This window comes from Rhamphochromis sp. 'chilingali' (genome assembly GCF_963969265.1).
Source record: "Rhamphochromis sp. 'chilingali' genome assembly, chromosome: 22".
NCBI classification, from domain to species: Eukaryota; Metazoa; Chordata; class Actinopteri; order Cichliformes; family Cichlidae; genus Rhamphochromis; species Rhamphochromis sp. 'chilingali'.
Window position 1 is genome coordinate 30,590,780 of NC_137950.1, and position 21,191 is coordinate 30,611,970.

The following is a 21,191-nucleotide window of genomic DNA, read 5'->3' on the forward strand; positions in this document are numbered from 1 at the left end:
GCAGACAACACTGGTTAGAGCATGTCTGCCTGCTCTGTGCCCCCTTACAGTTTACATCACCAACTGTTCCCTGGAGTCAGGAGCGGGACCCTCAAAGCCACCTCAGTGACTCCCATCCTCAAAAACCAGGTCTGGACCCTGACGACTTTAACAACTACTAACTATTTCCAACCTTCCCTCTCTCAGTAACATTTTGGAAAAAGCCAACCTTCGTCAACATATGTCAGACCATCAATCCTTCCAATCTGGCTTCAGAACACACCACAGCACTGAGACTGCTCTCATTAAAATAACCAATGACCTTCTTATTGCAGCTGGCCACATCTGCATCCTCATCCTCCTGGACCCTTCTGCAGCCTTCAACACCCTTTCTCACACCTTCCTTCCCTCATGTCTGACCCACTCGCTGGTTCTGTACTCTCCTGGTTTCAGGTGTATCTCTCCAACAGAACACAGTTTGTCCAGACTCCCGCTGCACCTCTGCTCCAGCTAACCGCGGAGTGCCCCGAGGTTCTGAGCAGGATCATCTGTCAGCATAGTGTCTGCTTCCATTCCTATGCTGATGATAAACAACTTTATCTCAGGCTACGTGTACACGGGTATTTTTGAAAACGCAGATTTTCAGTTGTCGTTTAAAAAAAAATCCCGTCCACATTTTGGCCAATCAGAAGTCTAGAATCCTGGGAGGAAAAGACTAAACAGGGTTTTGTGCCCTCACAAAACCTGGGGTACTTCTGAAAAGTGTTTTTCTGTAAAGGCAGCTAATTTTGAAGTGCTTTCATCATTTCAGATGGTAATACTAAAGGCAGTATTTTAGTTGGTGTAGACTCACAACATAGGAATGAACAAAATACATAGAGCATGCATAAATTCAAGTCAAAAACGGCGCACACCTTTGACGTTGCGTGACTAAATGTCAGTTTTCCTCGTCCACACCTAAACACAAAAACAGAGTTTTTAAAAATCTCTGTTTTCAGTCGTTTTCAACAATACGCGCGTGCGTGTGGACGTAGCCTCAGTAACAAACCCTAAACCCAGCTTCCCCACAGTCACCTGTCAACTGTGTGCATGAAATCAAAGCAAACATGTCAACTAACCTACTTAAGCTCAACAGGAGCTCTTGGTTGGTGTGACCCCTGCTGTGGCCCCCGAGGCCCTACATCTCACAGTCCCCTGAGGTTTGAAATTTGGGTGCCATTTCGAACTCTTTCAAGCTCTAGCGTTATTTTTGTTTTGCTATTCTTGTGTAAAGTGTTGATGGGCTTCTGGAAAGACACTACAGAAATCCAAATTATTATTATGATTATTGTTCACAGTGTTGTGCGTCCACGGCGACGCCCTGCCGGCTGATGACGATGTCTCATCAGCTTTCAGGGTAACAAGCAGCAAAGTGTGCAGCAGCTGAATCCTGACATCCAGGTGTTCTCTCCTTATTTTATTTACTGATAATAGTCATTATCTGTAAATGATTGACTCATTATTAATCAGCAAAATCCAGGTAACGCTCACACAAGTCACGCTGTCAGCAGGTAACGTGACAGCTCGACATGCAGACGGCGTTCTAAGCATCGAGCACGCTGCGGTCGAGTACAGCACGCCGACGGTGAACGTTTGGTCTGAAAAAACACTGAAAGCACTTTCAGTGACGAGCGAGAAACTTTCAGCTCAGGAAAAACACTTAAATGAGCACCGGCTGTCCGTGTGAGCGTGTCACAGGTCAAAGGTCACAGGTTCACATGCAGTAAGAATAAAGAGGCGAGGAAGAAAAAGCTATGACATCATCCAGGCAGCGTCTTTTTTTTCTCATCAAAATGGCCAAAAGTAAGGTCTCTGCTCTCCTTTCCCCTCATTTCCTCCCTTATCATGTCTTCTTCCTTCTTCCTCCTCTTTATTTTCCTTACTTCCTTTTTTAGTTTTTCTTCCCCCCTTACCCTCTTACATCCATCCTTTGTCTTCCTCTGCCTCACACCTTTATTCTTTCTCTTCTATTTTTTCCTTTTCCTTTCTCCTTCTCTTTATTTTCTCCAGCTTCACACTTTCGTCCTTTCACTCCTCCACCTATTCGTCCTTATTTTCCTCTCTGCTATTCTTCTTCCATCTCACCTCCCTCGTCTCTCACGTGCTTCCTTCCATCACCTTCTGCTCCCTGCTCGCTCCCTTTTCTCCTCCTCTCCTCCTTCATTTTCTCATCCTTTCTTATGTTTTTTTCCATCTTCCCTTTTTTTAGAAAGAAAAAACACAGATTTGAAATTTCCAAACTGTGAAAATATTTAAATGCCAAAAATTGTCATCCAACACGTTGCCATGACAACCACATCACCAGAGAAGTGTGTGTGTGCATGCGTGCGTGCGTGTGTGTATAAAGTCTTTCAGTCTTTGTGTGGACACATTTTTGTATCAAACCATCACAGTGAGGACATTTCTGCAAAGGTCCAGACGTGGTCTCAGAGTCCAGCTTGAATGGATGAGGAAGGGACCATCTGTGCTGAGGGTCTTCACAGAGATAGAAACACAAGTCTGTGTGTGTGTGTGTGTGTGTGTGTGTGTGTGTGTGTGTGTGTGTTTTACATAATGAGACAAAGCTGCTGCATCTGTTTCTTCCTCCAAACACAGAATTAATGAGCAGCATGTTTATGACACACACACACACACACACACACACACACACACACACACACACACACACACACACACACACACACACACACACACACACACACACACACAGGGTGGTGTTTCCATCTCAGTGACTCCAACCTCAAACCAAACTTCAAAAGAAATAAAAAGCTGCTGTTTTGCTATTTATTTTTGTTCTGCAAAGTGAAGCAAACTGTGACAGATTTATGTCCCTAAATGTCCCCAAAACATGAGCAACACACACACACACACACACACACACACACACACACACACACACACACACACACACTATCAGCCTTTGTCGTGGTCTGTTTTTAGGGATGACTTCCTCTTCCTGTGACAGTTATCGGTATATTTAGCCACCATCTGTGCCCCCGCCCCCTCGTCCCGCCCCCTCAACACACTCTGACGTTTGTATATCTATGTTTGTGAGGACCCTCATTGATATAATGCATTCATGAGCTCAGCAGCGTAACCCTTACAGAAGAGCAACGTTAACTCTTACATGCGCCGCTCTTATGTAAGCTCAAACACAGCAGGCGAATTCATGCTGCATTTTCACAGCGCAGGATTAACAAAACAAACACCTGAAAATGTGTTTATCATATTTATGAAACGTTGCACTCGTTTCTCAGGACACTGTTGGCTCTGATGAATCTCCGTCAGGTCCGTCTGATATAATATATATATCTTTTTACTGTCGATGTTGCAGCTGGTTGTTGCTGCGTCACACGCTGCTCTGTCGAGCGTGGACGACGAAGAGTTTTTTAGATGATTCTGATAAATAAAAGTCGCGGCTCTGCTTTCCTCTTCTTGTATTTGGGAGGCTGAAATTTTCCAGGAGAGTTTCTGAGATTTTCCACATTTATATACTTGAAATATTTCCTGAACACTACCTGAGTATGAGAGTTTACCCGCAGTTTGAGGTGTTAAAGTCAGAGATATTCAGTTGAGTTTTATTGATATAGTGCCAAATCATAACAACAGTGCCTAAAGATGCTTTGGGTTTTGTGGCTTCATTGGATGGGTACAGTGACGACTGACAGGAAAGCAGAGGGAGGGCGAGGGGAAAGGGCCGCGAGTCAGATTCAAACCTGGGCCCATCGCTCTCAGCCTTACGGGCGCCTGCTCATCCTACTGAGCTAAATCCGCCACCACACAATCATCCTCCAACCGCACACGCCCATATTTTGTTTTCAAACTTCATTGCAGTTTATTTCACACCTCAAACCTTTAGTAAACAATTAAACAAATAAAAGTAAACTGCAATAAATTACAGGTTGCAATAAAAAAAACACTAAACAAACCATCTTCATGGTGTAATTATTTTATTGTAGTTATTTGTTTGTTTTTTTGTAATAACATTCAACATTGCTATCAATGCGTTTTAAAAAAAAGTCTCTCTGTGCAAAATCAGTTTAAAAACATAAACGGCTGTGGGAGACTGTTTGGAGAGCCCAGCGCTGCTCCCGACGCAGGGGAACTAATTCTGTCAGAAAGACCGGCCTCGGCACTCGTGCAGGTGAAGCCAAAGGCAAGATATGCTTCATCATATGTTCTTGTCTTTGCTTGGAACAGTGTTGGTTTAATATAAATAATAGGGCTGCCACAAACGATTATTTTGATAGTCGACTAATCAGATCATCATCCATTGGACGTAAAACGTACAGCTTATTGCACCGGCAGCATCTGCTCTTATATAACTATCATTAGCTTACAGCTTGAAGTGTTTGTGCTAACTAAAAATAAAGACAAGATGGTAGTTTATTAATTTTTAATGAAATTTGCAGATTGTTTCGGTGAAGTTTAATAAACTCCTTGCTATCTAAAATATAACAGGACACCGGAGTAAATTCTGGAGCATCTCACACTTCTGATAATCAGCTGTCTGCTTGAAGTTTATTCAGCTGTGCAAAAAACTATAACTTTAATCTCAGCCAAACCGATTTACTCAGGAACAAATAAAATACTAAAAAAAGCCAAACAATAACATTTTTAAGTTATCTAAGTGACTCATATATCATGTTTAACCTGAGTAGCGAAAGACGGCGGTGGGTTTGAAAACGATTTGCCGGGAGTCCGGTGTTCTCACGGCTCTAGTGACCCTTGACCCCGGCTAACTATCGAGCTAGTGGGTAACAGACATCTCCGAAAACGTCGGAGCGCTTTTGAAAATATGTGGTGTCTTGATAAACTGAGCAGATATTTGAGGTTTACACAGCTACATTCTTACCTGAAAATATGTTAAACGTTTATTTTGTGACCCAGAAAGAATAATAAGAGTAATATTAAAACTAACTAGCTGCCGCCATTGTTGACAACTGCTGGGCTGCGCTATGAATTCTGGGACACAGCTTCTTCTTCTTCTTCGGGGTTTAACGGCAGCTGGCATCCTTGTACATGCAGTGCTGCCATCTTCTGTTTCAGTCCGTTATTACACTCTTAAATCCTACTACTCATTCCTGCGTCTTTTGTGATCTTACAAAGCTTCAAACGACGCGTCGACTATTAAATTAGTCGTCGACGATTTTAATAGTCGACATAATCGTGACTAGTCGACTAATCGTAGCAGCCCTAATAAATAATAATATTGAATACTAATAATAAATAAAGCATATTTGGCGATGCTTCATCTTCTGCTTCGCGTTTGTGTGGGAGCCCCGTCAAAATTGGGAAGCACTGATATAAACTATCATTATAAATGATCATTATTAGTATCAGGTTTACTTTTCTTCAGAGCATTTCAAAGCATTTGTGAGTGAACGATCACCTCAGTCTTGTTTTGAAAGTTCCTTTGTTAACCAGCTCTGGTCCTTCTCCACAGATGATGATGAACCTGCTCACAGGGTGCTGAAGGTGTTTGTGCATTTAAAAACTGTGTGTCTGTGAACAATGTGTGCAGATCAAATGACAGTTTTGAATCAGCAGGAAAAGTTAAGTGGATATCTGTGAATGGATAAGTCTTCAGACGGGGACCGAGTTTAGAGGAACATTTAAACCGATGTTCATGAAATTCACTAAAACTTGATTTAAGCCAAATGTGAACAAACAGGTTTGAAAAAACGCACACACACACACACACACACACACACACACACACACACACACACACACACACACACACACACACACACACAGGCGCACACACACAGGCGCACACACACACACACACACACACACACACAGGCACACACAGGCGCACACACACACACAGGCGCACACACACACACACACACACACACACACACAGGCACACACACACACACACACACACACACACACACAGGCACACACAGGCGCACACACACACACAGGCGCACACACACACACACACACACACACACACACACACACACACACACACACACAGGCGCACACACACACACACACACACACACACACACACACACACACACACAGACACACACAGGCGCACACACACACACACACACACACACACACACACACACACACACACACACACACACACACACACACACACAGTCATCAGATGTGCACACAATCTACCTGCCTGAACCTCGTCCTCTCACACCAGACTCCATTCAAAAACGGGCAGTTTTAACATTGAATTGCTTCATTTAAAATCTGACAAAAGGATCTTTTTCACATTGTGAGGATCGCTCTGAATTTCAGCATGGGTGTTATTCACCCGGCAGCTTTTACTTAGATATAAATGTCATCAGTTGTTTCACACCACTCGCTGCCTGCCACCCACCGACACGGAGGATTGGCCATCTGGAGAATTGTTGTCAATGTGAGGCCAGCATGACTCGGACAAAGGGATTTAAATGTACTGATAACACAGAGTGACAGTCTGACCGATGGCAGGTTTGAAGGAAGAAATCCTACAGTAATGATTCCAGGAGAATATTAAGAAAAATATGCCATTGAAATTCGTGAAACTCAAAAAATCCACCTGTGCTGCTGTGCCCGAGCACCTCGAGATACCAGGACGTCATTAAAACTGTGAGAGCTGCTGAATGTGAATGGATGACTAACTGGATGCACACGAGCATGCAGGTTAGGCGTCCTGAGTGCAGCTTCAGCAACGCCCTGTGTTTTCAGTGGGAGGATCACGTTTCTACGCAGGCTTCTTATGTAACACAATAACCTCAAATGCAGCTAAAAATACAACAAAAGTACTCTGGATAGGAACGGCAGAGCAAGGCTGCAGGGTTACCGGTTCGATCCCCGGTTCCTTCTGTTCGAGTGTCCTTCGGCAAAAATAATGAGCACCGAAAGCTTCGGGTCAAAGAAAATGAAAAGCAAACAAAAGGATCCACGGTGTTCATGCTCTCTTAGCTTCTGAGCAGAAACAGTGAAGCTTGAACTGACTCGTTCCCTCCGAAAGGGAATGTTCCAGCAGCACAACCTTTCATAAATCTGTCTTTGCTGTTTGCAGGCTGAAAGTGTTTCTTTGAGGATAATTATCAGTTATCTGCACCCAAGCTACAACATTTATGCTGCCGACAGCTTTTAGGTTTGTGTTGGCAGCACTTAAGCTGCATACAGGTCAGGTAAAAAGGCTGGCTTGGTGCGACAGAGGAGGATGCTGGGACGGAAGGAGATGATCAGCTGTGGTGACCCATGAAAGGAGCAGCTGACAGAGCAAGACGACCTTTATCTCAGTGTTAAACTCCCCCAGTGTAGTGTTCACCCCAGCCTTCTCCTTCTCCTAACCAAGCGTTGTTGGTTAGTCAGTGCGAGTGAAACATCAGAGGAACAAAGCAGGGACGAGAACCTCAGTCCTGTCTGAGCATGTCATGATCCTGGGTCCTTTTGACCTAGCGTTTTGTGTTTTCTCTTCGCGATTTTGGTTCTGTTCTTCCTCTGGTTAGTGTTTACTCTGTTCTGCCCGTGTGTTCCTGTATCTAGTCCGCGTTTCTTAGTTTGTGTCCTTTCATGTGTAAGTTCCTGTTTTATTGTGAAGGTCTGTGTCTTATGTGAGTGTTTTCAGTTTGCCTCCCTAGTCTCGTCATGTTAATCACTCCCAGCTGTGTTCCCACCTGTGTGTAATCCCCCTGTGTTCTCTGAGTGTATTTAAGTTGTGTCTTCTGTCATAGTAGTTGCTGGTTCGTCTGTGTTGTTTCCCCTCGGTCTCCCTGTATGTATTTCTCCGGACCTCCCTGCACCGTCATTCCTGGTTTGTGTTGTTAGTTTACCCAGTTTAGGTTTCGGTTTCATGTTCACACCCCGTTGCTGTTTGTACCCACTGCTGTAAATAAACACTCACCTGCACCAGAGCTGCCGCCTTTTGGGTCCTTACTACAAATCCACACGGCTTGCCCCGCAAACCGTGACAGAACGAACCAGCCACCATAGACCCAGCGGCAGTCAATCCGTCCGAGGAGCTCCAGGATGACATCGGCTACAATGTGGAGATCCTCCTCGGGCTGTGGCTGGAGAATCCTCCGTACGAGCTTCGCCGCGCCGTGGAAGGTCGGCTACAACGTCTCTTTTCCGGCCTGCCATAGCTACTGAATTCACTTCCTCCGACCATACAGGCTTTTCTCCGGCACACACCTCACCTTCTCTCAGCCACTCCTGCCTCGCTGCCCGACTCGCCGGATGTGATCTTGCCCGGCCCGTCGGAGCCGTCTGCGGGGAGGAAACGCCGATCGCGCCGCAAGCGCGCCACCCCACAGCCGGACGTTCGGGCTTCTAAATCGCCAGCTGTGGTGAGTGAGGACTCTTTTTCATTTTCAGACTGCATGACTGTTCATTCAGGGGCTGCGTTTTGTGTGGCGGATGTCAACGCGAGCTGCTTATCGCCTGTGCAGCTACCGGCAGCTCGGTTAGTTCCCCCGCAGCCACTCTCAGCTCGGTTAGCTCCCCCGCAGCCACTCTCAGCTCGGTTAGCTCCCCCGCAGCCAGTGCTCCTCTCAGCTCAGTCTCCTGTGCCTCCTTCAGCTCAGTCTCCTGTGCCTCCTTCAGTTCAGTCTCCAGTGTCCCCTTCAGTTCAGTCTCCAGTGTCCCCTTCAGTTCAGTCTCCAGTGCCACCCTCAGTTCAGTCTCCAGTGTCCCCTTCAGTTCAGTCTCCAGTGCCACCCTCAGTTCAGTCTCCAGTGTCCCCTTCAGTTCAGTCTCCAGTGTCCCCTTCAGTTCAGTCTCCAGTGCCACCCTCAGTTCAGGCTCCAGTGCCGCCTGTAGCGCAGGCCCCAGTAGCTCCAGTGCCGCCTGTAGCGCAGGCCCCAGTAGCTCCAGTGCCCCCGCTACCCGTAGCTCTGGCTCCAGCAGTACCGGTTCCACTCATTCACTCCATGCAGGGAGAAAATTTAAGGTCCAGTCAGGGAGTTTCTCGCGCTTTAGCTGCTTCAGGCACCGTTCTGCACTCCAGGGCTTCCCCAGAGGCTAGGTCTCAGTCCCCAGCTGATTCTGGACCCCTGAAGATTAAGCAGCCCTCAGAGAACAACTCCGTGTCAGTGCTGTCTGAGCAGGGCCAGTGCTCAGCACAGCACCCATTGCCTTCATGTCTGCCAGAGGACTCCATGCCTGCTGGCTTTGTGATGGCTTCTGCTGGAGGGTCCAAGGGGCCCGTCCAGCATTCGTCTCGTGTCTCCGCTGGAGGGTCCGAGGGACCACTCCGGCCTTCGTCCCGTGTCTTTGCTGGAGGGTCCGAGGGACCGCTCCGGCCTTTGTTTCCTGTTTCCGCTGGAGGGTCCGAGGGACCGCTCCGGCCGTTGTCTCCAGTCTCCGCTGGGGGGCCCGAGGAGCCCGTTCAGCCACCTGCTGCAGCATCATCATCATCCTCGCCGGCTGCAGCATCATCATCATCCTCGCCGGCTGCAGCAGCATCATCATCCTCGCCGGCTGCAGCAGCATCATCATCCTCGCCTGGTCCAGCCTCAGAGCCTTCAGCCTCGTCTGGTCCAGCTTCATCCGAGTCTTCATTCTCGCCTGGTCCAGCCTCTGCAGCCTCGCCTGGTCCGGATCACCATCGCCTGAGTGGCCGCCGTTGCCTTCCGCACGGCCGGCCCCCGGACCGCCATCGCCTGAGTGGACGCCGTTGCCGTCCGCACGGCCGGCCCCCCGAACTGTGTCCACGTCGCCGCCGTTGCCGTCCGCACGGTCGGCCCCCTGAACTGTTTGGACTCCTGTGCTGTCGGCCCCCTGAACTCTTCTGTTTTGGACTCTGTTTTTTCCTGTGTTCTGGTGTGCTTCGTTTCTTTTGGTTTTGGGCTCGTTTTTTGTTTTTGTCTTTTGGCCTTCTGGTGCTCCGGTTTTGTTTTGCTTCGTGCCCTCCTTCCTGGGCCCCCGCCGCCCGCCCTGGTTGGGTTGTTTTCTGTTTTTTCTGGCTGTTTTGTTTCTTGTTGGGCTGTCTGGAGCCAGCCTTTGAGGGGGGGGGGGGGTACTGTCATGATCCTGGGTCCTTTTGACCCAGCGTTTTGTGTTTTCTCTTCGCGATTTTGGTTCTGTTCTTCCTCTGGTTAGTGTTTACTCTGTTCTGCCCGTGTGTTCCTGTATCTAGTCCGCGTTTCTTAGTTTGTGTCCTTTCATGTGTAAGTTCCTGTTTTATTGTGAAGGTCTGTGTCTTATGTGAGTGTTTTCAGTTTGCCTCCCTAGTCTCGTCATGTTAATCACTCCCAGCTGTGTTCCCACCTGTGTGTAATCCCCCTGTGTTCTCTGAGTGTATTTAAGTTGTCTTCTGTCATAGTAGTTGCTGGTTCGTCTGTGTTGTTTCCCCTCGGTCTCCCCGTATGTGTTTCCCCGGACCTCCCTGCACCGTCATTCCTGGTTTGTGTTGTTAGTTTACCCAGTTTAGGTTTCGGTTTCATGTTCACACCCCGTTGCTGTTTGTACCCACTGCTGTAAATAAACACTCACCTGCACCAGAGCTGCCGCCTTTTGGGTCCTTACTACAAATCCACACGGCTTGCCCCGCAAACCGTGACAGAGCATGTGGACAACAGGTGAGAACTCCCTGCATCAGGTGATAGTGGAAGGGTTTCAGCCTGATTCCAGCCCACTGCCTGTCCTCCACGGGACCGTTGCGTGTTTTATTTAATTTATTTATTTTATGTTTTTATTTATAATAAAGCTCAATAATGAATTTGACTTGTTCAGACTCAGGCAGTCGCGTTAACCCTAACCTGTCAGCCAAACTGAGACAATAAAATGCTAATAAAACAAGAATATGTTACATTGTTACATTGAGTCTCTTTAATTCATTCCTTTAAACAAACTAATGACTGAACGTGAATCAAAAGCACCCAAATGATCTGAAGTCCTCTGTAGGTGACAGCTCCATCTCGTCAAGTGATGACCTCACGGCGGTCTAATGTTACATGCGATGCCATGCTTCAGTGACGTTTCAGTTTCTTGTGGAAATCCATGATTTTTGGAAACAGCTGATGGTGATGAAGGCGGAGCGTCCTGTTCAGTGAAAAACACGAGGGAGACTCTGAACATTGTCTGCAGTCTCCTGTCGTTTTCCAGCAGTTGATTCACAGGTTAGTTAGTTAGTTAGTTAGTTAGTTAGTTAGTTATAGTTGGTGATGTGGCTGTAGTGATGTCACAGTTCTTGTGAGCAGTGAACTCGTGCCGACACGTTCCCATCATTCTTCGTTCCTCTCTTTCTTTTCTGCCGTTTGCTCACTGATTGGCTGTTCAGACACACTGTCATTCATCTTTGTGACCGCACTAAGTTACTTTTTACCTACAGGACGATTTTTGTGATTTTTTTTTTCCACAAGCAGAAAAATGTTGTGTTTGAGTGCTCCTCTTCCTCACAGCAGCAGAAGTAGTGTGTGGTGTGAAGGCAGCAGGGAAACCAGCAGCAGAGTGGAGGTGAAAGCCTTCAGGCGCTCTGACACGTTACGCAATGCCGCGCTGCTCTGACATGTTCCCGGCGGCCGAGCAAAGTACATCCTGAAGGTCGAACGGCGCTCTGGGAAACTTCAGGCGGAAATGTCACGGAACTCTGAGATACCGCTTGTTAAGGAGTTTCCATGTCGCTACACTTCATGAATTCACCGCCACACAGAAGACCTGTGAAATTATTCACTCCTCAGCTCATTGGAGGAAATGTAGTCATTAAAGAATAAATGAGTTCCATAATTATTTATTTCAAGAAGCTGAAAGCTGGAATCCTATTTCTCGTGTAGTGATAAACGATTTCCTCACGAGCCGCCGTAATGAACTTTTTCATGTTTCTGTGTCTCCAAAGGTTTGGCTCAGTGTTCTCGTCTTCAAACCTCTTTACAAACTTTCATTCACCCACCGATGGTCTCAGAGGCACAATGGCAGGTTTAGTTTGGAGAAACACGATCGTTAAAGCAAACCTGAAGGGTCGGCTTCTTCTAGAGATGAGATTTGTATTATCTAATGTGAGACAGTTCCTTTAAAAAAAGCTTCGGAGTGAGGAGAGGTGCTGTCTGTCACCAACCACACATTCAAAGATGCTCACAATGAGCATTGCACTACAACTACAGCTCAAAATGCACAGTTTTTATTCGTTCAAGGAAAAACATCAAGTTCTTTAAGAACCAGCAAAAAAGAAACATCTGATAAACTCTCAGGACAAAAAAAATGACACAGGAAAGTCTAACAACCAGAACAGACCTGAGTGGCAACAAGCTGCACGGCCTGGTTCAAAAGTCCCCTCACCTCAGATCAAAAGTAGTTTTTCACCCAGAATTTTCCCCAAATTCCCCAAACCTGAAAAGTTCTTGAAAAGAGAAATTTCTGCCAGAAATACCTCGCTTTAAAAATAACTGCTGACAGAGAAATAAATAAATAGATCCTGAAGAGTGACAGAAAACCAAACCGTGGGTTCCTCACCTTCCATCACAAACACCAGCGAGCCCACGTCACCCTCTTTAATGATGCACGAGTCCTTCCCATAATCCACCGGGTACATGCAGTCCACGATCTCCTGAATCTGAGACAGCTCCAGGTTCTTCATGAAGTCATTGTCCAAGATGGCCTCCTTTATCAGCTCCTTCGATCTGAGAGGAGGAGAGAGGACAACAGGTCAGTAAGTAAGTCCTTATTCTACTTTCACGAGTATACCTTTATCCTACACGCCTCCTCATTATCAGGGGAAATGTATCTGCGCCGCTATGTTTGGAGGATAAGAGCAAACACCTGTGCGTCTCAAAGTCGGTATCACCTGCATGCACACCTCTCTGGACGGGATAGAGGTCTCAATCTTTATGTGCAAAATAAACTGCCTGTGCGCTGATGTCCTACCAAGTTTTTCTCATTTTTCATGCAGAAATACAGAGTTAGAATACAGAAGCACCACAGGGCTTAAATTAGTCTCCGAACCGCTGCGATTATCGAAGGCTTAAGTATGAATCATGCAAATATTATGGTTGAACCTCACGGTTGTTTCACTTATGACTCATCTGATGATTATTTGATTCAAAAGTTGCTTTAAAAACCAGTGGCCTTGTCACTTGGTGTTCGCTCGCTCAAACACAGTGGTGTTTCTGAGTAGCTTATCTGCTTAGCAATTTAATTAAGAACTGTTAGAAACATTCTTTTTTCATATTACAATCTTCACGTGCTTATCAGAAGCACACTTTCTGTGTACTCACTACCTAATTTATAGCCAAAGTATTCACTCTCTGTCTCTGTACTGTTTCGCTAGCTTAGCATAGCTCGTAGCCGACTCGTTAGCACCATGGCTACTTCACCTGTCCCTCCTGCACTTTCTTGCTCCTTGTGTCAGATGTTTAGTTACTCCTCGGCCTCCTTTAGCAGTAAAGGTACCTGTAATAAATGTAGCATATTTGCAGCTCTGGAGGCCAGGATTACTGAATTGGAGAATCTGCTTCGCACCCTTCATTCACCCGTAGCTAGCCAGGCCCCTGTAGCTGGTGCAGCCGAAGATAGCGTAGGCCCCGCTAGCTGTTCCCCGGCAGACCCCAAGCAGCTGGGGAAAGAGGGCGGCTGGGTGACGGTGAGGAGGAAGCATAGTCCTAAACAGAAGCCCCAGGTACACCAGCAACCCGTTCATGTGTCTAACCGTTTTTCCCCACTCAGCGACACACCTGCCGGGGGTCAAACTCTGGTAATTGGTGATTCTGTTCTCAGACATGTGAAGCTGGAGACACCGGCAACCATAGTCAATTGTCTTCCAGGGGCCAGAGCAGGCGACATTGAAGGAAATTTAAAACTGCTGGCTAAGGTTAAATGTATGTAAATAAGGGTAAAATTCACGTCAGCAGTAATGACACCCAGTTACGCCAATCGCAGGTCACTAAAATCAATATTGAATCGGTGTGCAACTTTGCCAAAACAATGTGGGACTCTGTAGTTTTCTCTGGTCCCCTCCCCAATCAGACCAGGAGTGACATGTTTAGCCGCATGTTCTCCTTAAATTGCTGGCTGTCTGAGAGGTGTCCCAGAAACGATGTGGGCTTCATAGATAATTGGCAAACCTTCTGGAGGAAACCTGGTCTTGTTAGGAGAGACGGCATCCATCCCACTTTGGATGGAGCAGCTCTCATTTCTAGAAATATGTCAAATTTATTAAACCCCCCAAAATATGACTATCCAGAGTTGGGACCACAAAGCAGAGTTGCAGTCTTACACGCCTCTCTGCAGCTTCTCTCCTCCTGCTACCCCCAAAAACCCATCTCCATAGAGACTGTGTCAGCTTCCAAAAAGACAAAAAACAAACTAAAAACCAGCAACAAACAACTTAAACATAAACAATTACAAAGAAAGAACAATACAGTATCCACATCTGAACCAAAGAGTAAAACAGTGAAATGTGGATTATTAAATATTAGGTCTCTCTCCTCCAAGTCTCTGTTAGTACATGACTTAATAATTGATCAACAAATCGATTTACTCTGCCTTACAGAAACCTGGTTGCAGCAGGATGATTATGTTTAGTTTAAATGAATCAACACCCCAGTTTTCAGGCCCCTCTTCTGTGGAACCAGCTTCCAGTTTGGATTCAGGAGACAGACACTATCTCTACTTTTAAGATCAGGCTTCAAACTTTTCTTTTTGCTAAAGCATATAGTTAGGGCTGGACCAGGTGATCCTGGATCCTCACACCGAACACGATAGACATGAGCGAAAACGCCCCAGACGCCCCCAATTTGACGTGTGCACATTCGCACCTCGTCGCGTGTCCAACACAAATCAATCGCGCCTCAAAATTGCATATTTTGACATGCGTGAACCGGAAATGTGGGAGGAAGTTGTGCCTGACGGTATCTTTGCAAGATGGCAGCTGTCGAGCTAGCGTTTGAAGAGTCTCCCTTCTGTATTTACTGTGGAGAGCAGAGCAGCAGCGTTAAGGCCGTCCTCGCCGTACCTGGGTCCATCAGGTCCTGCAGACGCGCGAGCAGTTTGGTGAGTTTCACCACTTGCTCCAGGATCTGCACCTGGATGACGGCCGATTTCAGCGATACCACCGTCTTTCACTCGGCCAGTTTGAGGACCTGCTGTCCCGCGTTGGTCCCAGAATCGCCCGCCTAGATACCAACTAAAGGCGCTCAATCCCACCTGCAGAGCACCTGTCTGTCTGTCTGCCTGAGGTTAGTAAAAGTGTTTAATACGGTAGTCCTTTATTGAAACCTGTGGTAATATATGCTAAACTATCGTTTATACACTGCTAACATGGATGTGCTATGCTATCAATGAATGCCGTCAGTGTTTACTGATAGCAAACTGTGGTATGAGGACCACTGTGAGTTAACCTTTGTAGTGATACTCACTCCTTTTTATTTAGACCTGGTTTAATTCTGGGATAGTTGAATATTTGTTATATAATCACCACAGACTGTTTGACATTATATCTAATATATATCATGTAATTATCCTTATAATTACAAAATGTTTTATGTAAGATTTATGTTTTGTAATTTAAATCTGACATCACAAAAGTATTTTGGAATTGAAATAATGTATTTGTAACTGCAGTACACATAATACTAATTCTAAACAATTTTGTCCAGGTTCCTTGTCACCGGGGACTCCTTCAGGACCATCGCATTCAGTTTTCGAGTTGGTGTGTCCATGGTGAGCCAGATCATCCCCCAGGTAGCGACGGCCATCTGGTACTGTCTAGTGGACGATTTCATGGCTGCGCCTTCAACTGCAGACTGGCGGTCCATTCCAGGAGCGCTGGAACTTCCCTCTCTGCTGTGGAGCTCTGGATGGGAAGCACGTCCAGACGAAGGTACCCCCCAACTCAGGATCCATGTTCCACAACTACAAGGGAACTTTCTCCATTGTTCTCCTTGCGGTTGTGGATGAAAGGTATCGCTTCCGCGTTATTGATGTTGGGGGATACGGGAGGACCAGCGACGGTGGTATTCTGGCCAACTCCACCTTTGGTCAGGCTCTTCGGGCTGGGACTCTCCATCTGCCTCCTGACCAGCCTCTACCTGGTGGAGAACACCGTAGAGCTCAGCCCCATGTCTTTGTGGCTGATGAAGCGTTCCCGCTGTGGCGTGAGCTCATGAGGCCTTTCCCTGGACGCCTCCTCCCTTTAAAGAAGAGGATCTTTAACTATCGCCTTTCCAGGGCCCGGATGATAGTGGAGGGTGCCTTCGGTGTCCTCTCCTCACAGTGGAGGTTGTATTGGCGCTCCATGGAGCTCCGCCCTGAAATTGTGGAGAAGTGTGTGAAGGCAACTTGTGTTCTCCACAATTTTCTGCGCTGTGTGGACGAGAGAGGGGCACCTGCTATGAGGGGTGTGGCACCTGCTATGAGGGGTGTGGCACCTGCTATGAGGGGTGTGGCACCTGCTATGAGGGGTGTGGCACCTGCTGTGGTGGAGCCGTTGCAAGGCCTGGGTCATGTAGCAGCAAACAACTCCTCCAGAGAGGCTGTCCTGGTGAGGGAGAAATTCATGGCCCACTTCTCGGCGGAGGGAGCTGTGTCTTGGCAACCAAAGGAGTAGCCTGTTTGAAGTCCGAGTGACTTCCCCACAACGGCTCTTTTAAGAGCCACCCACAAACCTCTAACGAGTGTTCCTGTCTTTTTAAAATTTTCTTAATAAATGGAGCTCTACTCCAAAATAAACTAACCTCTCTTTACTCTCTTAAATAACTTGTCTTCACTATGTTCCTATATACAGTGTGATGCAAAAGTTTGGGCAACCTTATTAATAGTCATTAGTTTCCTGTATGAATCGCTGTTACAGTAAAAAATGTCACTTGCATATATCATATAGGAGACACACACATTGATATATACACTAAATATTCATTTCATTTCTCTTTTTTTGTGTTGCCAATTTATGCACCTGCTTGATTTAGTTTAAACAGTTATTGCACACTTTCTGTAAATCCAGTGAACTTCATTTCACTTCTCAAGTATCACTGTGTGTGTCTCCTATATGATATATGCAAGTGACATTTTTTACTGTAACAGCAATTCATACAGGAAAATAATGACTTTTCACAAGGTTGCCCAAACTTTTGCATCCCACTGTATTAGTATATATTGTCATTAGTATAATATGAAATAAATTCTACTTGTGTCAAGTCGGGTGCCAACATTTGCTGTGTAGTAGAACAGAAACATGAGTCATTACAAATGTTTATTGGAAAAAATATATAAATTCACTAACAAAAACATTAAACATAAATATATAAAATTCAACTATTTACAGAGAGACAGGAATAAAAAGGACCAGCTTGGAGTGGAAGAGCTTCAGGGAGAAGGAGAAAAATCAGAACATTGTTTCTGCCCTGGAGAGCTGCTGCCTCATCAGAAAACTACTGATCATTAGGGTCCAATGTTTCCAAATTTAACACAGCTGTGCTGTTTCCACAAACTAATTTATACATTTGAAATGTCACGAATTCTCGTGTCTGAGGCAGCATGCTCTCCAGAGCAGGAACAAGGCTGAGGAGGAAATGCTCCGTTGGAGACTGGCGTGGCCACTTCAGGGACTCCAGGATGGCCAGCTCCACTGCCTATGGACCGTCCTGGGACCCGTGCCTCGACCGCCTTTGAGCCGTCCTCCTCTGTGGGCCTGTAAAACAGCACAAAACAACACAAATTAATAAGAAGGCTGCTACTAGATTTTCATTTTCAAAATTGAAAAAAAAACCAGGATATAATCAGATTGGTTGTAGATATTTAGTAAAGGTGATCACAAGGGAATCTCACTGAGTAAAAAGCTATCAGTGCTGCTGAACATACCTGTGGGTGCAGCAGCAGGAGCTCAGGGACTGGGGAGCCAGGAGAAGCAACAGGGGATGCTCTGCTGCAGCATCAGTTGACTCTATCAAGACAATAAATGTTAACAGGTTGAAGACAATAGTCATAGAGAAAGTATATACAGTGGTCTCTCATTTATTGCAGCAACAGTAGTCGCAGTTCTCACAAGTTGATTCTCAAAGTGCAAACCTTTGTCGATTTTAAAACGTAAAAGTATTATGCCGCGCTTTTTCTCCGTCTGCGGCGCCACTTTTGTGCGCCTTTTTCCCTCGCGGTGCAGGTGTGTATTTCCGAATGAGGGTCATAGTTAAGAGTGTTTTTGTGCTGTTTTTTTGTATTGGACGTGATGGTTATCAAAACCAAACATGATAAATTTGGCAAGCGCAGGAGACACGACACGGAGCAGATTTGTCAATCAGGCTGCAGAATGCAATGCTGTACTGTGCAAAAAAAAACCAGCGAAAAAGCGAAGCAGTGACGGATGAACAGCAGGACCACTGTGTGCTGTTTATTAATAAACAAAATATATTCCTATTTGACAACACGCATAAATTAACTGCCTACATTAACTCAATGTAAACATACCTTCTGACTGACACTCCCCTGCTGCCTCTCCGGGCTGTCCCTGGTCCTCGGGGGGGAAGTTCTCCACGGTCCGCACCATATTGCTGCTTGTCTCCCGCGGGGTGAGGAAGGGGTCCAGAAACCCCATGACCGCGAAGAACTTCCATCTCTTCCCCAATCCTGCTGCAGACCCACTCCTCTTCTCCTTCTCTGTCCTCTTCTCCTTATTATATGTGTCCCTGAGGCTCTTCCACTTTCTCCTGCAGAGGTCCTCTGAATAAACGCATTATCTTGTTAGCGGAAAGGTATTTGAACATCAGTGGGAAAATAGTGGGACAGTAGGCGGGCTAGGTCCTTTTTATTCCTGTCTCGGCAGAAGTAGCAGCTAGCATCATACAGCTCTGGATGATTAGCCACGGCACTGATGAGCTTTTCCTCCATACTGAATGAAGAATGAAGGGCTTTGGCTGGATCTGCCCCTTTGACCAAGGTCAGAGCCACGTCACCAGGCTCCTGATTGGTTGTGGCGGCACGAATTGACGCTGGAGTTCAGATTTTTCCAACTCAAGTGGTAGATGCGAAACGCACGTATGCAGAAAAAAGGAAAACAAAAACTGACGCGCGTGGTTTTATTCGCGAGCCAAATCTGCTTCCGAATTTTCGCAGGACCCGCAATCGCGTGTCATCGCGCTTCTACATTGACTTTACATGTAAACCTGACGCTCTGGATCTACTGTGCAATATAAAGCACCTTGAGGCGACTTTTGTTGTGATTTGGCGCTGTATAAATAAAATTGAATTGAGCTAAAACTCTTCATATGTATTTTTCTTTTGTCTAATCATGAGTGAAAAACTCAGTCGTTAAAACAGAGTTGAACAGAAGGTCATCACAGCGGAGCAGCTGAAACCAAACAAGCCTGACATTTGTTTCCTACAATGACCTCTTTACATAAAATATCATCTGCAAAGCAGTTACTACATTAGTGAAACATCTCCTGTGGTGGTTTGAGGGCAGCGGCTGCAGAATGAGCCGATTCCCATGTTTCTCTCAGAAGCTGCGAGGAGTTGTAATGAGGATTGTACCTGCAGTGATCAGAAACACATCAAACCAGCAATTCTGCCCTCAGGTCTGCTGAGCACTGAACAAACCCCACCTGCTCTCTGTGACAGATTCAGCAGAAGACCTCTAAAGCTTATATTTGCCTTCCTTTGAAAGCTTATTTTAGTGCTCTGCTTTGATTGTGAAAGTGTCTGAAACGCCACAGATCTGTCTGAGCTGCAGCTCCTCTGCCAGTCTAATCGCAGCATACGGACGCTTACTGAAGCAGCTGATGAAAAGGTTTCACAGTCTTTGGCTTCACAAAGACTCTCGTGTTTAAAACCGAAGCCCATTCACAGCTGATGGGCTGTTTGCAAAAACCCAGACGACAAACTGCTGTTCAGCAGCCGTAACTTTAAATCAAGTGTTTAAAGCCACACGTTACTGTCTGAATAGAACAAATAACATCTGCATTAAAAAGACTGCTATGAAAAAAGCAAAGGTAGAACAAAAAGTAAAGCCAGCTTTAAAAAGTACCAATAGCATGAAAATTCAATTTTAGTAAGTAAGCAATAAAAGTTGATATTAAACTGTGAAACTGCAGCATGCATGCAAAGGAAGACAAATATTTAGCAGACATCCTGATGACAGTGATGGAAGCTCAGACTCACCAAACCATGCAGGAAATAATGAAATGAATCCTCTCCCATGACTTTGGCCCTGCTGCAAACACTGGTCTGTAAAAGCTGATTAATCATTCTGATCCCGAACATGAGCTCACAGCTTTTATTCATAATGTTTCCAACAGCAGCAGCGTCCATATGACAGACCCCAAGTACTATATGGAAAAACTGCAATTCAGTCTCAAAAGTAATTGCACAAACTAACAGCTGCTACTGTGGATCTCTGCCTTCAGAACTGAAAAGACGTCTCTTGATTGCAGACCTTCAAAGTGATACACCTGCCCCTTCCAGGTGCTCCTGACCTTTTTAGATGTTATAAAGTTTAGTTTGACTACAGCTGGTTTGACCACTCCTGAAGTTTTCTCTCTCTCCGATTGGTTTATGTTCATTTTTCATTCAAATGATGGCCTCACCTTCAGACTTCCTGTGCATGTTTCAACATCAAAAGCATGTGTGTGTGTTATCTGGCTTCATGGACAGATAGAGCTGGGTGTCATCTGCATAGCAGTGTAAATGTATGCTATGTCTTCTAATGATGCTGCCTAAGGGAAGCATGTATAATGTAAACAGAATTGGTCCTAGCACTGAACCCTGTGGAACTCCATAATTAACCTCAGTGTGTGAAGAGGACTCTCCATTTACATGCACAAACTGGAGTCTATTAGATAGATATGATACAAACCACTGCAGCACAGTACCTGTAATACCTACAGCATGTTCTAATCGCTCTAATAGGATATTATGGTCGACAGTATCGAACGCTGCACTGAGCCATTCCTCTGCAGATGAAACAGAGATGGGTTGATCATATTCAGGAAACACTGTTAAATGTTCAGTTTCTCTGCCATATGTTAAAACAAGATCTAGAGTGTGATTAAAGTGGTGGGTGGGTTCTTTTACAGTTTGAGAGAAACCAATCGAGTCTAATAACAGATTAAATGCCATGTTGAGGCTGTCATTTTTAGCATCTACATGGATGTTAAAATCACCCACAATAATTATTTTATCTGAGCTCAGAACTAAATCAGATAGAAGTCTGAGAAATCAGAGAGAAACTCTGTGTAAGGCCCAGGTGGACGATAGATGATAACAAGTAAGACTGGTTT

General features: G+C 45.7%; 3 protein-coding genes across 3 annotated transcripts in view; 1 reads left to right on the top strand and 2 right to left on the bottom strand.

The window, feature by feature from the left end:
• Nucleotides 1-21,191, bottom strand: part of LOC308390240 (cGMP-dependent protein kinase 1-like) — an 81,799-nt gene that overhangs the window by 49,984 nt on the left and 10,624 nt on the right. The window contains exon 2 of the mRNA XM_080872010.1: nt 12,442-12,608. Within this exon, the coding sequence (XP_080728136.1) occupies nt 12,442-12,608 (167 nt within the window). The remainder of the gene's footprint in view (nt 1-12,441; nt 12,609-21,191) is intronic.
• LOC308390263 (uncharacterized protein) lies at nt 14,849-16,769 on the top strand. Its single transcript, XM_080872052.1, has 2 exons — nt 14,849-15,161; nt 15,582-16,769. Exon 2 carries the CDS (start codon nt 15,827-15,829, stop codon nt 16,529-16,531), a length of 705 nt encoding a protein of 234 aa, XP_080728178.1. The 5' UTR covers nt 14,849-15,161; nt 15,582-15,826; the 3' UTR covers nt 16,532-16,769.
• On the bottom strand, nt 16,762-19,522 carry LOC308390267 (uncharacterized protein). Its single transcript, XM_080872056.1, has 3 exons — nt 18,385-19,522; nt 17,782-17,863; nt 16,762-17,611 (listed from the first exon to the last, which is right to left on the bottom strand). Exons 1-3 carry the CDS (start codon nt 18,509-18,511, stop codon nt 17,416-17,418), a joined length of 405 nt encoding a protein of 134 aa, XP_080728182.1. The 5' UTR covers nt 18,512-19,522; the 3' UTR covers nt 16,762-17,415.

Coding starts and splice junctions, on each gene's coding strand:
- LOC308390263 (XM_080872052.1), top strand. CDS start 15,827: ATGTTCCACAACTACAAGGGAACTTTCTCCATTGTTCTCCTTGCGGTT.
- LOC308390267 (XM_080872056.1), bottom strand. CDS start 18,511: ATGGGGTTTCTGGACCCCTTCCTCACCCCGCGGGAGACAAGCAGCAAT. Junction 17,864..18,384: donor AGGGGAGTGTCAGTCAGAAG/GTATGTTTACAT, acceptor TTGTCTTGATAG/AGTCAACTGATGCTGCAGCA. Junction 17,612..17,781: donor TCCTGCTGCTGCACCCACAG/GTATGTTCAGCA, acceptor GCTGTTTTACAG/GCCCACAGAGGAGGACGGCT.